The sequence below is a fragment of the Pleurodeles waltl genome, chromosome 8 (assembly GCF_031143425.1).
Source record: "Pleurodeles waltl isolate 20211129_DDA chromosome 8, aPleWal1.hap1.20221129, whole genome shotgun sequence".
Lineage (NCBI taxonomy): Eukaryota > Metazoa > Chordata > Amphibia > Caudata > Salamandridae > Pleurodeles > Pleurodeles waltl.
In genome coordinates this window covers 1,428,191,310-1,428,207,696 of record NC_090447.1, presented here as the reverse complement: position 1 = coordinate 1,428,207,696, position 16,387 = coordinate 1,428,191,310, and the positions used below count along the sequence as shown (strand labels likewise).

General features: G+C 41.7%; 1 protein-coding gene across 9 annotated transcripts in view; it reads left to right on the top strand.

Moving 5' to 3' along the window:
- The window catches only part of ERG (ETS transcription factor ERG), a 651,652-nt gene that overhangs the window by 597,459 nt on the left and 37,806 nt on the right, over positions 1-16,387 (top strand). For all 9 annotated transcript variants that reach the window (XM_069202563.1, XM_069202562.1, XM_069202564.1 and 6 more), the window contains one exon: positions 4,269-4,472. In XM_069202563.1, coding sequence (XP_069058664.1) covers positions 4,269-4,472 — 204 coding nt within the window. The remainder of the gene's footprint in view (positions 1-4,268; positions 4,473-16,387) is intronic.

Genomic DNA, 16,387 nt, shown 5'->3' with positions numbered 1-16,387 from the left:
GCCTACCCAATGACAGATCACCAGGGGAAGGCTCGCTTCCGGGCGAAATTTATTAAAGTGGGGGCAACCAAATAGTTGAACTAATACATACAGCTTTGAAGGGGGCTGACCAAACAAAATCTTTCCAACTTTTTCCAAATAAAGTATTGATTACAATGAATGCAAAGCTAAGAAAACACCATACACTCTGCACCAATTATTGCCCAATATCATTGTTAAATACCAATATAAAAATCATAGCGAAAATTCTAGTCATTAGATTAAGCAAAGCTATGCCACTGATGATTCATGAATTATAAGCAAAAAGTGGTCTTTGTCCCCAGATCATCTAGTCTCTATAACACTTGCTCTGTGTTTACAGAATCTCCCCAGAACTGACAGCGGTCAGCAGTCAAAGCTTTGGTCATTGTTGATTGAGAGGGGGTGGTGGATGTACTGATCCTGTTGATCAGAGTATAGGTGTAGGAGTCTATTGCAGAATGAGAAGTACAGATGATTAATGTTGTCAGGGGGAGTGCAAACCTTTTATTTGGTGGAGGGGATGTGTTGGTTTGCAGTAACAGTTTTATAAACAGACTCCTTTTCTACCATTTCCAGTTATAAAATCAAGTGGATGAAGCATGAGGCACTTCCAATGACCTTTATAATGAGCAAGGCAGCAAATGATAGACATAGGTTTCAATGGGTGACCCACAATCTTAAATACTTTGATATTCTTCTAAAAACAGACCCTCTGCCCCAGACGCAGTTCAGAATATATTGGCAAATACAACACTGCCTACGGGGAATACTTAGGTGAGATCCTATTCACCTCTCTCCCTTGCATATTTTGGATTATCCCAGGACATGGTGACTTTCCCGGGACACTATCTCCAATTTATATCAAATATGTATTGATAGTATCGATAATATGTACTCAACTAGTACATAAATTGCATCCCCAACGTACTGGCAGGAATGACTAGGAATAGCTTTTTGAGGTGACTGGACAGAGTTCAGGGACTACCATGACCGTTTACTTAGAAAAGTGCACTTAAAATGTTCCTATTTCAAGATATTGCATAACTGGCATTGGACCACATACAAGCTGTGTAGGGCCCATCTGACCACAGCAGATATCTGCTGGTATTACCTGTCGAAGGCTGCAACCAACATTTTATACTGTGATCCTGTCACACTCAGGCCCTTTACCGGCGCTCAGTCTGGGGGACATGTCATTCCACTAGTTACGGACCCTCAGCCAAATTAGCCTTCTCAAATGACCTTACAGACATTGATGACACATCCTCCCACTGGCAGAGGTGGATGTCGACAGCTCTTTTGGTTGCCAATATCTGCATACTATGGTACCAGTGATCACCGAGGGTGCCTACACATCAGGAGTGGCTCATTGAGCTGTACAGACTGGATACATATGAATGGCACATTTCAAAGATTAGCTACACCTCTTTGATGCCATTTGGGGACTTTATTTTACATTATCGTGAGCCTTAATTTGTTCCACCACTGAGATGCACTGCCCCAACTCCTCGACCTGTGTTCGGGGTTGTTTCTACTAACCTCAAGATATAAATACAGGGGAAGTACAAGAGGGATAATGACTTCATTGGAGAAAGGGGAACATATACACACTTATATTGTCCACAGTGCCCACAGCAAAGGGCATCCGTCTAGTACTTGGAGGCAGGTTAAGGGAATGGTATAAGCATGCTGCATCCACAGCGGGTGCGGTACTGCAGTTATGATGGCAGAGACTGACATTATTGACAATTCTGTAGTTTCTATTTTCATGTCTACTGTTTTGACACATCACAATGTATGGAGATGTGATCTGCTTGTTATCTATGTGTTGTCTCCTTTTCTTTTGTTTCTTCCTTTTGCTCCTTTGTTTTTGGATTTCCCCTTTCTGATCTTGTTGTACATATTCATGAGTATGTACCACTTATTGAAGTATTAACCTGTACTTGATAAGAAAATCTCAATAAAAAAATATACCACATGGGAAATAACAGTCCAACAGATGCATTTGAACTTTCAGAGATGATCTGCCCTGCATTTTTTCTTCTGGGAGAGTGTGTCAATAATCAAAATGTTGATAGCCTCATTAAAATATAGACTGGTCATGCCTCCTATGATGTTTCTCCCTAAACATTGTACAAAATAGACTGAATAAAAGAGACCACGGATTAGACCCTCAAAACCTTATGCACACAAAAGGTCTCAAACTACCACCACTGTGGCAGCAACATCTATCCCATCTTCCTCTGCTGTTGAATGTAACAATACTCTCTCCTTACAGGACTAACAAGAATTACATAAACTGGCAGAAGACTTTCATGTGATGAACACACACCCCTACAACAAACACTTAACTTAGTGACAGTCCTCTTGATAAAAATAATGGCTTACAGCACACAAAAAAACCCCAAAAGACCACCATTTACATTCAGATGCCCCTATGTGGAAAAATGTAAGAAAAGGAGTTTGCCTTGTCACCTGGATGCAATGTATCTTGAAAGGTGTAAGGCACATACATGGATAATCTCTGACACCAGATGCCCTCTGATGGCACACTGTATGACTTTGAATGGTTTCAGCGACATTTTGGTATAAATTAAGACCACCTTTGGTGATACGAGCAAAAACGATATTGTATGCCCTGCCTCCTGAAGGTAACATCCTTCAGTACAGCCTTCCATAAATATATGACTACATACTTAGTTGCGGTCAACATAAGGGAGTAATATCCAGTCACCATACTGCATTCCAATCCTATGCAACAAGCCCTGCGAGACAAATGAGAAACAGAACTAACAATTGACTATACAGATAAGGAATTGTCCTCTGTTCTTGAAATGCATGCCTAGGGTTCTGTGAATCCAAACTTAAGGTTACGTCTTATGAAATTTTACACATGTGCTAATGTACAGCACCTTGGCTAGCTGGAGTTGGTGGCACCCAAGCTGCAAGACAAGTGAGAGGTACACTAAGTTATATACTATGGCCCTGCATTCACATTACCAATTTCTGGGCTGAGGTTTCAAATACCCTAACTACACACAGTAACACCCCCTTTCTGCTCATCCATGTAACTACCACTCATACATGACCTTACTGAGTCTTCAGACATTTCTTCCTCTTTGAGACAGCTGATATCAACCTCATTGGTAGTGGAGAATATGTGTATGCCTCACCACTGGAAATCTAGGTTCTTACCAACTCACTGGGAATGATTAACTGAGCTTTTCTTACTAGCCTTTTAGAATAGGTTAATAGACAAAGTGCAAGATGCAATGGATATTTTTGAGAAAGTAGTGTCCCTCTACTGTAAAGCAGCTTATACAGTGATACTGACACTCACAATGAAGATATCTGAGACGCACAGGAGACCAGGGCAAAAACATGATACTATGCATACACCCTGGCGAGACCCCTAAAAGAACATTAGCTTCGGACCCAGGTTCATGGAATTGGAATGCATAACTCTATGTATACATGTCATGGACACAGATCACACCTAATATTGGCGAATAACAGACACACAGAATCGCTCTACCCCTCCAATCCTCCTATACCTGCTTCCCCATTATTCCCTTTCTAGTTGAGAGATTTGTTTGTTGTACTCTGACTTGTCACTGATTTTAGAATGTCATCATTTTGTTTTGCAATTCCTTTAGATTACCTAAAAAGTGAAATATTCTGCATTGGCTGTTTGATATATGACATAAAATTAATGTATTATATTTGTCACTGTCTGTTATTGGTAGCAATATTTTACATGCACAATTGCCATTTTATTGTTACAATTTTTTGAAAAATAAAAACGAAATTGGCAAAAAGTCTTTCACTTTGCCAAAATCAACTACATCAGTGAAACCAAGATGCACTCTTTCAATATTAAAGTATCTATATCCCAACTCAAGCATCAAAACCATCCTGGCTAACATTCCGCAGCACCTCAACTGTAGCACGCAGATTCCTTCTTCTTTAGTAGAACTGACCCCATTATTTCATATCTCCAAACCTTTGGCCTAGGAACTACAACCAACATAATTCTCACTATGACTATGTTGCTGGCAGTCCTGACTGTCATGAGACTCCCTTAAATGCACCCTTGTTTAAATAAAATTGACCCGGAAAGATCTTTTATCTTCACAGAGATATGTTTGGAGACCTCTATGTTATGGTGTACATGACACATACCACTTAAAAAAAAGTCGTCCTGTAAAGCAAGTAAGTAACTAACTCACTGTCTTATATGCATTTAGATCCAACATTGTGGAGCACGGACCATGTGCGACAGTGGCTGGAATGGGCAGTTAAAGAATATGGTCTTCCAGATGTTGACATCATGCTGTTCCAGAACATTGATGGAAAAGAATTGTGTAAAATGACCAAAGACGACTTCCACAGACTCACCCCAAGCTACAATGCAGAAATCTTGCTTTCACACCTTCACTACCTCAGAGAAAGTAAGTATCAAAGTTCACACTGTAAAAAGAGATAACCCATTCTGTAGGCTTGACCTACAAATCACGCAGTTCCAATGTCACACCACAATGCAGTCAGGATAACTTCAACTTAGTTAAAATAGACAAAAATGTAGTACAGATTGATTATGGTGTAAAAGGCTCAGCATGGTCAGTGGTAGTCACATAAATATAGATAGATGCATTATGTTGTCAAAGTGCTTTTGCAGGTTTGTGGCAACTTTATTATATTACTGAAAATATTATTAAAAAGAGCAGTAACATTTGCTACAAAAACATTACCCTTCTCCTAGAAAACCTCAGTTGAAGGGATGTTATGGCTACAATGAACAACATAAAACCTTCTGAAATTCGCTGCTTAAGTGATTGGCACACGTAGAACTCACCCAATGCGTTGCTCATTTTTTCTTTTTCATAAACTGTTTATCTATTTTTTGCACTTTGTGTCATTTTCCTTATTCAGTTTATATTTCTACATAAAGTTGAACTGAATATTGAAGTTATTTGTATCATATTGTACTGTTTTATAGGCTTGGTTTGGGTATTAAGCACTGCACCTACATGTGCTTTCAAGGGGGTGCCTAGTCACTAAGACAAAACTACCAATATTGTTTTCATTAAAATAAGTTAAATCCGGGTATAACAGGATTGGCCAGTTTCTTTCTTTAGAAGTTTTCTTAATGGAAGATCTTTCAATGAATAAACATACATAAAATACATATGTATGAACGTATATTGATGTAGTGAGCTTTAGGTGAAGAGTGTAAGCTTTATCCAAGAGCCACACTCAGCCTACCACCTCAAGAGCCCATGTGTTTGGGCGGTGGCCATACATTGTGGCTTTAGAACAAGTCCTTAGACTACACACTGAATCAAACCTGCTTCACCTATTGTATTTAGGACATGGCCTAAACTCCTACCAAATGGAGACACTGTGGCTTTTTACTGCATTGTGTAGCAGGTTTTCCTGCACTCTGAGACCACGAGGACTGCTGAAATCTCCTATGAACAGGCTGCCTGTACTCAAAGTCTGAAAGGTGCACTTTACAGACATATCTACAGGGTGTAGCCATTCCACACCTGGTACCCCATCCCCTAACACTGCCCTCCTCCCAGAGCCTGCTGGGAATAACATTTAGCCTTTCCTATTGGACTCTGTGCAGAAAGGATAAATGTCAGATATACAAAGCACTGCATGTTCCTCTTGAGTTCAGGGTAAGGCTGTTGGCAATTACTTGCCTCCATTCTTTTCACCCTAGTGCCTGCCGAGCATGCGAGTTGGCCACGTTTCACTGGTGCTAGTGATAAGATGTGACCTTCAGCCACTTACTATGGTCATTGCCTTCCCCTAGTGGATAGTAGATACCCAACATACTCTTCGGTCACAATTAGTTAAAACTCTCCCTCTTACAATTACCTGCCAGGCACAGAGTGTGGCCTTCTGCCAAAACCTAGTTCCAGAACCTTTCCCCCAGGTCCTAATCTGTAGTCTTTAGTTGTGGCTCGAAGATACCGGGCACAGGTAAGAGCCTTTATCCATACACTCATCCAATACCTTCTGATGACCAATAGCCAAGACCTTTTGGCCATGCTCAGCAGGATTTGCACTTGACATGACCTTCAGCTACATCCTCTCTTCATTCCATAATCTCCTTTATGGACAGGGCTTTCAGGAAACATTTTTTGTTTTCTCATTCACCAGTAATTTGCCATAAGAATTTCACTGTAACCTTTTGCCCCTCTTTAAGCTCCCCCACGTCCACTAAAAAATGTTTCACACTGCTTTGCAATATCAAACTTAATTGGAAATATTTTCTTTCAGAAGGTTAAGTCCACGTGTTGCTCAGAGTCATAATACAAAGTCAAAATCATAAGTAACTCAAGATGTTTCCTTTAGCTGCAATCACCAAAAGTATGTACCACTACCATTGATACAAGACATCAGACAGGATCCTGTGCACAGACTATAATTGTCCCAGGTCAGAGAACAGGTTGGGATAGAAGTAGGGCACAGGTTATTGTTAAGGCTCTAGAATCAAAGGTTACTTCCATACTGTCTCCTGCCCCCAGTCTGTAGCACAAAAGTAAATTTACATATTACCCCCAGGATCATGGTGAAATGTCTATGACTACTCATAATGCTATATGAGGCTATTATAGCATATTATGAAAATATGGTGAAACATGATTTCTTGCTATCATTATTTACTTTACCTTGCATTGAATTCAGCATGTATTACTCATCAGGTTGGAATTAACCAATTTGTTTTATATTTTGATACAAATGTGTACATTTTTTCTCTTTTGGTTGTTTGTTTTGATAGAAACTGCTATTACTGAAGCACTGACCAAGCTGCGGAAATTCATTTTTTGCTCTGATGAAGCAACACTTGTATGCCATGAAATGTGCTGGCAAAAAACTTACATAAATTGTTTGATGTTAAATAAGGACCTTATGTTTCTTTGTGTAAATTCTTGACAAGAACGAAGGCTTGTACTTTGATAATTTTTTTGATGATTCAACAGTTACATTTTCAAACATTTGAAAAATTAAGATTCAATTGAGAAGTAAACAAAGATCTATTTTTGCTTTCTGTATAAAGGCAGAAACAAATCCCTTTCCAGTGACAAATATCAAAGAGAACATACCCAGTATTGGTGTGGGTGTAGGGAAAGATGTTCCACGAAAAAGGGCAAAATGTTATCAAGTGCATTTGCATGCACTTTTATATATCAAATGAAATATGTGAGGGCATATTTTGCTTGAGAAAATTGATTTGTTGTTGCCTGAGTGGATAACATGGCATACATGTCTGAACAGTGGCAGATATCAACAGAACACATTTAATGGCCCCAGCCAGGCTGCTTATGCTCCCAGCTCCAGAACACAGAGGTGTGGTTTTGGAAAAGAGGAAGTGGGCTAGGAAATGATGAAGCAAGTGGGAGTGCCTGAACCTAGAGGCAAGAGGTACAGACCAGTGAAAGCGGCCAAGACCAGCATGCCCTGCAAAGGCTCATCAAGGGCAGAGGTAGGGTGAAGAGACATGGCACAGACCAGACACCATGAAGCATACAAGGTGGCAGCTGCAACTGACACATCAATGGATGAAGACAGAGGGATTAGGAGAGAAGAAGATCTACCTGCACCATAAGAGGAAAGGATTCACAGCAAGGTGGAGGCAAAACAATCCCATGCCGGAATTCGCTGGGTAGGAGTCAAAGACATTGGTAGGGTCACAACATCCCCCAGTGAGTGAATGCAGGTCAAGAGTGAGGTCTGCAAGCCTAACTCAATACTAGGGGCCTCATTTGCGCGGTTTTGGTACAGGACAGCACCAAAAGGATTCTTACTGCGCTGTCCTGCGTCCAAAGGAAAGGGCAGTAATGTGCCATATTTATGAGATATAATGCATTCCTGTTCTTCCCCCCCATGTGCCAACGCAGACACCCTTGCAACGTGGTACAAGGGTGTCTGCGCTGTAGGGATGATTGTTTTTGTGCAGGAAGGGGCACCTTCCTGCATAAAAACAATCAGTAGAGGCTTTTTTTCTCTTTCTAGGTGGGAAGGTGTAGGCTTTTGATGCATTCCCAGGGTTTATGAAATCTTGTAAATCTGTGAATGTGTCAAATGCCATTGGTGTTATGTGGGAACACCCACAATAACGCCCATGGCACACCTCCTGTTGCAGTGTGAGGCAATGCAGTGACTTGTGCTGCATTGCCTCCCTCCATATCTACAAGGCCATGAAAAAATCCATGCAGGGTGGCTCTACGAGGCCATATAGATATGGATCTGCATTATGCGCCGCCGAACCCGCATAAAAGTGACATACCAGTGGTACACAGGGGCTTGTAAATAAGCCCCTAGATATTTACAGAGGGTGTTATGCACCTAGCAGGTGTGCAGGGAGAAGACAACCTGCAGGGAGAGGAGTAGAGCAACACACAGTGACCACTGGAAAGAACAGTGCCAGATATAGGGCATACTATACTGATGCTGCCCCAGTAAGGACAGATCTAAGAAGCTGATTAATGATGGGTGGCCGATCGTTCTGCCAGGGGGATGAAGTAATTTACTCCATCCCCCTGGACAAGGGACCACTCGCCAAATTTTTTAAATGCCAGCCAAGCTGGCAGTCCTTTATAAATTATCCATATTGCTGTTTTGAGCAGGGGTACATCAGCATGATGCAACCCTGTACCAAATACTATTTTTTTATTTTCAAAAAGAAATTCCCGAAATTAGATTTTCTTTTTCAGAATTAAACAAATTAATGCTCCCTTCATTATTGGGGTTATCTCCTATGGTGAGGTGAGCATTATTTACATTTTACAATCCTTCATTGCCAGGGTTTGCCTGGCGGTGATGGACAGTAGAAAATAATTGCTAAATAGCTACCCATCCTGATTAGGTGGGTGAATATGTAGCCATTTTTCTGACAGCCTTTACTCTGTTGGGCCGTTGGAGGGGTTTGACTTTGGCGGTGATGTAGTAGTCATTGCCGTAGCCAAACTTATGGTCCAGCTGAAATTAAATTGGGCCAGGTGACCATCATATCGGTAGTGTGTATACACACCACCAACATTTAAATTGGACCATCAGGCCTATATTTACTGGCTATTGATGCAGGGCAGTGCAGCAAGTCACCCTGCTGCGCTGCCCTCCACCAAAGGAAAAGGGGAGGAATGTGCTGTATCTATGGCATATGGTGCATTCCAGTTCTTTCCCCTGTACTGGCACAGTTTCGACAGCCTAGCGCCAACGCAGACACCCATGCACAATTGTGCAAGGGTGCCTGAGTTGCACGCAGGATTTCTTTTGTGCAGAAAAACACAGCTTCCTGCACAAAAACAATCCTTGGAGGCTCCTTCCTCTTTCTATGTGTGCATCAGAATGCAGCACACATATAAAGAGGAAAAAACGAGGAGCTATAAATATATTTCTCTTCATCGCACCTACCCATGTGAGGCATACGTTTTTGGTGCATCCCTAAGTTTACAAGGTCTTGTACACCTGGTGATACATCGAAATTCATGGGTGTTGCATGGTATCACCTACTGCAATGCCTATGGAATGCCTCTCTAAAGCAGTGTAATGCAACACATCAATTTGTGCTGCCTTACCTTATTCCATATTTGTGAGGCCATTCAAAGCCATGCAAAGCGGCTTTGCCTGGCCTCATAGATATGATTTCAAGGTTTGCACTGCTGTTGCACCACAAAAAGTGAAGCAACAATGGCACAAGGAGCTTGTAAATATGTCCCATAGTGACTAGGGAACTGAAGAGGTGGGCCACAGCAGTGGAAGGATTGCAAGCAGAGTGGAACTTGAGAGAGGTGAGTAGTGTCAATGTTAGCCCACTCTCCTCTAAAGCTTCTGTCCTAGAATGTGGGGGAGCTCAAGCTGCGTCATAATTTAGATTGCGGGCTTTCAGCAACAAACAGGACCTTTCTTCCTTAAAACTTTATTTTGGCCACCAGGGCCATAAAAGTACAACACAATACACATACAGAAATGTGAATACGACTTTTGACAGACAAATTATTCCAAGCAAAATACATTTTAAATTAAATAAAAGATAAAAATCATAACCATGTTGCATTCTCTACAAGCGACTTTCAGTTATAACAATAAAACTATAAAACTCTACATTCAGGGGCAGTGTCATGCCGATGAGAGTAAAATGTTAGTAGTAAGAACTCACAAGGCTCCAAGAAACTTAGCAACAGAGATAGCTAAAACCTGATGAGGCTCCGACCTAAGAACGCAAAGAGTGATAGAATAACTACGAACATCTAGTAATCTACAGGCCATCTCGCAGGAGCAAGCCAATTCCTGCGAGGCACTGCGTAGCCAGGACAAACAAATAAAACATACAGTAGATTCTCAGTGTGAACATTACATTGCTGGGCAGGCTGTTGCCACCCAAGGCAACCAATTACAAGTGAATGATCTTAGTGGTAGAGCACCCACACGAAACTGGAAATAAAGCTTCCTGTCCATATGGGCCAGTATCACATCCCAGAATGCCTAGAATCTACACACATCTTTAAAATCAATGAAATGACGTGACAACCTAAAACAAACCGCACCACACAACTCATCGGAGTCTACCACCCTCCAGTAGTACTTGTTTAAGTTGCTCTTGGAAGGAAATAGTTTGCGCAAACCAAGCAGGTACAATGAATCTTTAATATTTCCGAGCCAAGGAACGCTAAAAATATGATTGGCTTTCAGCACAATCTGGAGAGCTGCAATATAGGGGGCTAGCTCTGGGTGGTCTAGAGCCGCCTTCAATACAGGAGAGGATGCAGGTGAGCTTTGAACCCTATTCCCTTGATACCAAAGTCCTTGAAGAGAGGGAACAACAGAGTACTCTAAGGAAGAAAGGCAAGTTTCTTCACAAAATTGTTTATAATTGAAGATAATTCTTGGACATTAAAATAGACCCATAACTCTGCACCAAAAAGGGCAGAACCAGTGATCAGCTTTTGTTTCAATGCCACCATGCCAGTGTGTGGCTTCCAGGACATATTCTCTGAGATCATTAAGCCTAGGTAGATAAAAGATTTCACCATCTCAAGTGGGATGCCTCTAAGTACAATATTCCCTTTGAAAGATTTATGTGGATTATATGACATCAATTTAGTTTTAGAAGTGTTGATCTCCAGTCCCCGAGTGGAACAGAACTCCTTGTAATGCATTAGGAGTTTCTGTAAACCACTCGAGGTCTTGGAGAGTGTCGTCCGCAAATAACAGAACAGGTACTTTAATTGCCCCTAAAGATGGCGCATCTGTCTCCACCTGTGCCAAGAAAGGAGCAATGTCATTGATAAATAATGAAAATAAGGTGGGAGCCGGGACACAGCCTTGCCATACTCCCCTTGACACTAGGATTTTGTCAGTTAACTGGCCTTGGTCACCCCACCTAATATGTGCATTGTTACCCTCATGAAGGCACACAAGGAATAAGAGAATATGGGGAGGCATAGCCATATCTGAGAGACCTTCCACAACTTTGCACAGGGTACTAGATTGAATGCTGATTTTAAATCTACATAGGTAACATAAAGATTTCCTCTACCAATTATAACAATTTTCCAATACAAAAGCTAAAGCCTAAAGACTTGGGACCATATTGATGAAAAATGGCGCACAACTGGGCTAGCGCATTTGTAAGGCAAGCTAACGCCATTCCCTAACACCATCCGTGCGCCATATTTATAAAATGACCCACAGTGGTGCTAAAGAATGGATAGGGTCTCAAAAAAAGACGCTAGCTGGTGATGGATGGCATTAGGGGAAATGGCTCTAGTGGGTCAAAAATGATGGTAGGCTGATTAGCAGAAAAATATCTGCCCATAGTCAGCCTAGCGCCATTTTTTGATGCACAAGCAGCCAAAAAAGTATTCCTGTCTAAGTATGGATAGGAGTCATTACCACTACCCCAATGCCCACCAAAGGGGACTAGTGTCCCCAGGGCAAGCCTAAAATGCCCAGTGCCAGCCAGGTGGCCCCATGTAAGGGCCCCCCAATGGCATACCACACACATATACATACACTTACCTGGGATGGGCTCCCTCCTCCTGAAGTGTGCCTGTGGTGTGGGTGGTGGTGATGCTGGGGTTTGGCGTGGGCATCTTTGTGTCCATTCCATGGTGTTGCCCCATGGAAATGGGCCTACCTGCACATTTACGCCTGGTGTGGCATATGAGTTAACACCTTCAAACTCAAAAAAGGTGCAACAGTAGTTATATCAAAGAAATTATATTACTGAATAATATGACTTCCATATATATGTCTTCACCATAGGAGCAGTGGGGCACCACAGGTATGGAGCTTGCAAAGTTATTGCAGTAGATTGAGAAGTCCAGGAAGGTAAAATCCATATCTGGGCACTTTGGGATCCATAGATTTTTAGGTCCTGAAGAAAGCCTGTGGCTCTTTTGGGCAAGAGTAGGCAGAAACATGTTGACCTGACCTAGAATATGTGAAGGACACATAGGGGGTCATGGACCGCCAGGGCCAACGACTGCGGAAGCACCGCCAACAGGCTGGCGTTGCTTCCTGGCCAATTCTGACCGCGGCGGTAAAGCCGCGGTCAGAAAAGGGAAACCGGCGGTTTCCCGCCGGTTTTCCCCTGGCCATAGGAATCCTCCATGGAGGTGCTGCAAGCAGTGCCGCCATGGGGATTCCGACCCCCTTCCCGTCATCCTGTTCCTGGCGGTTCTTACCGCCAGGAACAGGATGGCGGGAACGGGTGTCGTGGGGCCCCCTAACAGGGCCCCATAATGATTTTCAGTGTCTGCTTAGCAGACACTGAAAATCGCGACGGGTGCCACTGCACCCGTCGCACCCCAGCAATTCCGCCGGCTCCATTCGGAGCCGGCTTCATCGTTGCTGGGTCTTTCCCGCTGGGCGGGCGGGCGGCCTTTTGGCGGTCGCCCGCCCGCCCAGCGGGAAAGTCAGAATGACCGCCGCGGTCATTTGACCGCGGTGTGGTCTTCTGGCGGGGGAACTTTGGCGGGCGGCCTCCGCCGCCCGCCGAAGTTGGAATGACCCCCATAATCGTTCCTATCACATTTTATTTGTTTTTAAACATACCCTATCCTAGCCATAGTAAAGTTGGATTGCAGCTGAATGATAGAGGTATTTTTTAGATCACTTTCTCACTTTCACTGTATTTTTTTAGAATTGTTGTTTGCGGACCCCTTATAGTTTCCTGGACTTGTGTGGAAACTATCCCCTTGGTTAGGGAAAGGAGGAAACCCCATGATGATGCTATTATCTATGAGTACACCGGAGAAACAATATACTCATGGTAGAAAATAGCTGGGGAGGGTCTCTCAAAGGAAACTAGGGGGACTCCTTGGTGAATACTGGGACAGGTGGTTACACACCTGTTGATATTAAAACATTGTTGGTTGGGACGCTGAGAGGTAACCTGATACTTCTACCTCTCCTGTTTGATTCTGCTTTACCCATCCCACTATGGACATAAGTAAATATACGCCTTTGACTATGTGCACAGTGGGGGATGAGGCATAGCCTGGTCAAAAGCCAAACCCAGTGTTCAAGCCTGTATAGACTTAACATATTGTGCACCTTCTCTGCCCATGCACAGTGAAGAATAATTGCACCTCATCCTTTATACAGAAACACAGCTCACAGCCTACTGCCATGCACAAAGGCTGCCCTATGGTCATCTCCCATGTGTACTTAATGCATTGCACGTGAGTTTCAACTGGGTACAATGAGGATTAAATGCAGAGAAGGCCACGCTGTGTGCTGTGTCATTATTATTATATATATATATATATATATATATATATATATATATATATATACATATATATATATATATATATACATATATATATATATGTGTATATATATATATATATATATATATATATATATATAATCTACAGAACACAAACATTAGCTATGAGCAGTAGGTCAGTTGTGTGAAGAGAAAGCTTTCCTTTTGCAAGTCCTGCAGATACACCCAAAACGAACTAATTGCAGCCTCATAGCCTTAAGACACGTAAAGCAAAAGTTGGGTGCACCCAAGAACCATGTGGACCAAGGCCAAATGCCTATAGACAACATAGGTTTTTATTTCTGCATCCCTTTTCTCAAAATCCACGATACACAATATATTTTTCTTAAAGATAACATTTGAAATAGAAAACACAAACATGATGGTTCTGATTTAGGAAAAACGTTATAAACTGTAACATGCATGCATGCCTACTCTCATTTACAAATTATGATGCAACAATCGGTTTACAAAACCTTCCAACCGGGTCTGGTAAAACATTGGTTAGACCTGGATGCATATGTTGCCAGTGAAATTACAAGGATTATGGGTTGAATAGAGATAAAAGTTGTTAATTATTTAACTTGATTCTAACACTGTTGGAATGTTTAAAAAGCAACCTTACTTGTCGCCGCTTTTTATAATTGTAACTAATTCAACACGTTTTTCATGAATTTTAACACGTTGTACATGTTTAATAAATATTTGTAAAATATTTCCAGTATGTAGTAAGAAATAATTGGAGTTTAGTTAGAAAACATTGCAGTAACAATATTGACTTTGAATACATGATTAAACAATCCACAATATGTTTTACAAAGTTGCAATACATTAAAAGGGTATTCTAGCAATGTTATTGGCTGATTTTCCTCACTGAGATTTTAAAAGTACTATTATTTGGTCAATCATATTTTTTAAGGTATTTATGCTAGTATAAATTGAAAATTAGTTTAAACTATTAAGCAGTACATTTTAAGATTGCTGTATATCATAACATATTTTAAAATTAGTTAAATCATTTATTTTATTTCAGCTGGCATTATTCGGTAACAATTCTACCTGCTTAGGATATTTAATTTTGGAAGGCATCAAATCATTTAGCAAGTGCATCATCAGTTGTAGATGTTTTGTATTACTGATTGGAAAATTCAAAAACATTTGAAGATATAGGGTCTGATTACAAGTTTGGCAGTTGGAAAATCCGACCATCAGACCTGAGGTGAAGAGACCGTTGCAGACCTGCCCGTCTCCTCACCTGCCCTATTATGGGTTTTCCACTGGCTGACCAGTCGAAACCATGGTCCCCGCCGGTCAGCCCAGTGGAAAGTGAGCAGATGCACTGGACTCAGCTCCAATGCAGGGGGGCCGACCAGCACCCTCGGATTGCGCACGGTCTGCTGAGCAGACAGTGCGCGTTCTAACGGTGCTGGTGAGGGGGGCCCTGCACTGCCCACAACAATGTTGTGGGCAGTGCAGGGGGCTCCTGTGGCCCCCAGCACTTGTTCTCTGACAGCCTTTTCATGGCAGTTTGACTGCCATGAAAAGGCTGGCAGAGAATTTGGTTGTAATCAGCAGGGCGGCTCTGACTTCAGCTGATCACAACCAGTCAGCCTTTTGGGATCAGAGATAGTGGCAGAGATGGCAGTCCGATTGCCAGGGTCGTAATGTGGCTGTCTGACCGCCACCGCGAGTCTGGCTATCTTGAGGCCACCAGCCTTGCAATCAGGCCCAAAATGTTTAAAATGCTAATGTTTATTCTTCAAAGTGTTTAAATATTTTTTTTTTTAAATTGTAAGAATTTATCCGACAGCATAAATAATTACAATAGGAGCTTATTATTATGTTAACAGCTGAAAGACACAGGTAAGACATTTTGGCACATGGTTGTGTAATGAATCATAATTTATTTGTTTCTTTAAAGTAGATTTATTTCTTAAATAATTAAAATGTATTTGGGGGGGTAGTATCAGTTTAGTAGCATTACCTCTTAAATATTTTAAATAAAAAATGTAAACATGTTGAAAGCCATTCTTACACTACCAAACATGAATGTAGCAGCTATAATTCTTTGACACAGGCTGTGCTAAACTCTGAGATGCAGTTGAGCACTTTGCAGAGAAACTGTTTATCATGTTAATAATGGAAATGTGGATTCAATGCAGACTAATCTGAAGAGTGGGAAAACGTGCAACCACATTACATAAACCAGAACATGATAGGTTGAGTGGTTGGCACCAGGTAAGTCAGACAGATTGGACATGTGCAATCTGGATGCTACTGTTCATACAATAAGCACAGGTAAACTACATGCATACACTGGGCCCTATTAGTGAAAAAGTTCATAAAGGTACCAGTGAATATCTATGTCCCAATCTGATCATTCCTTTACCATATTTTTCTACTCACAAACATTCCTAGAAGTATGTCTGGAAAGCTAAGACAGTCGGAGGCTTCCAGGCATGCCTCTGGGAATATCATATTACTTTTTCTAAGGGCTCCTATTGGAGTGGCAATGAAGCATCCTCTGCAAATGCACATCTTGTTCCAGAAGGACAAATAATTCTGTTTGGGGGA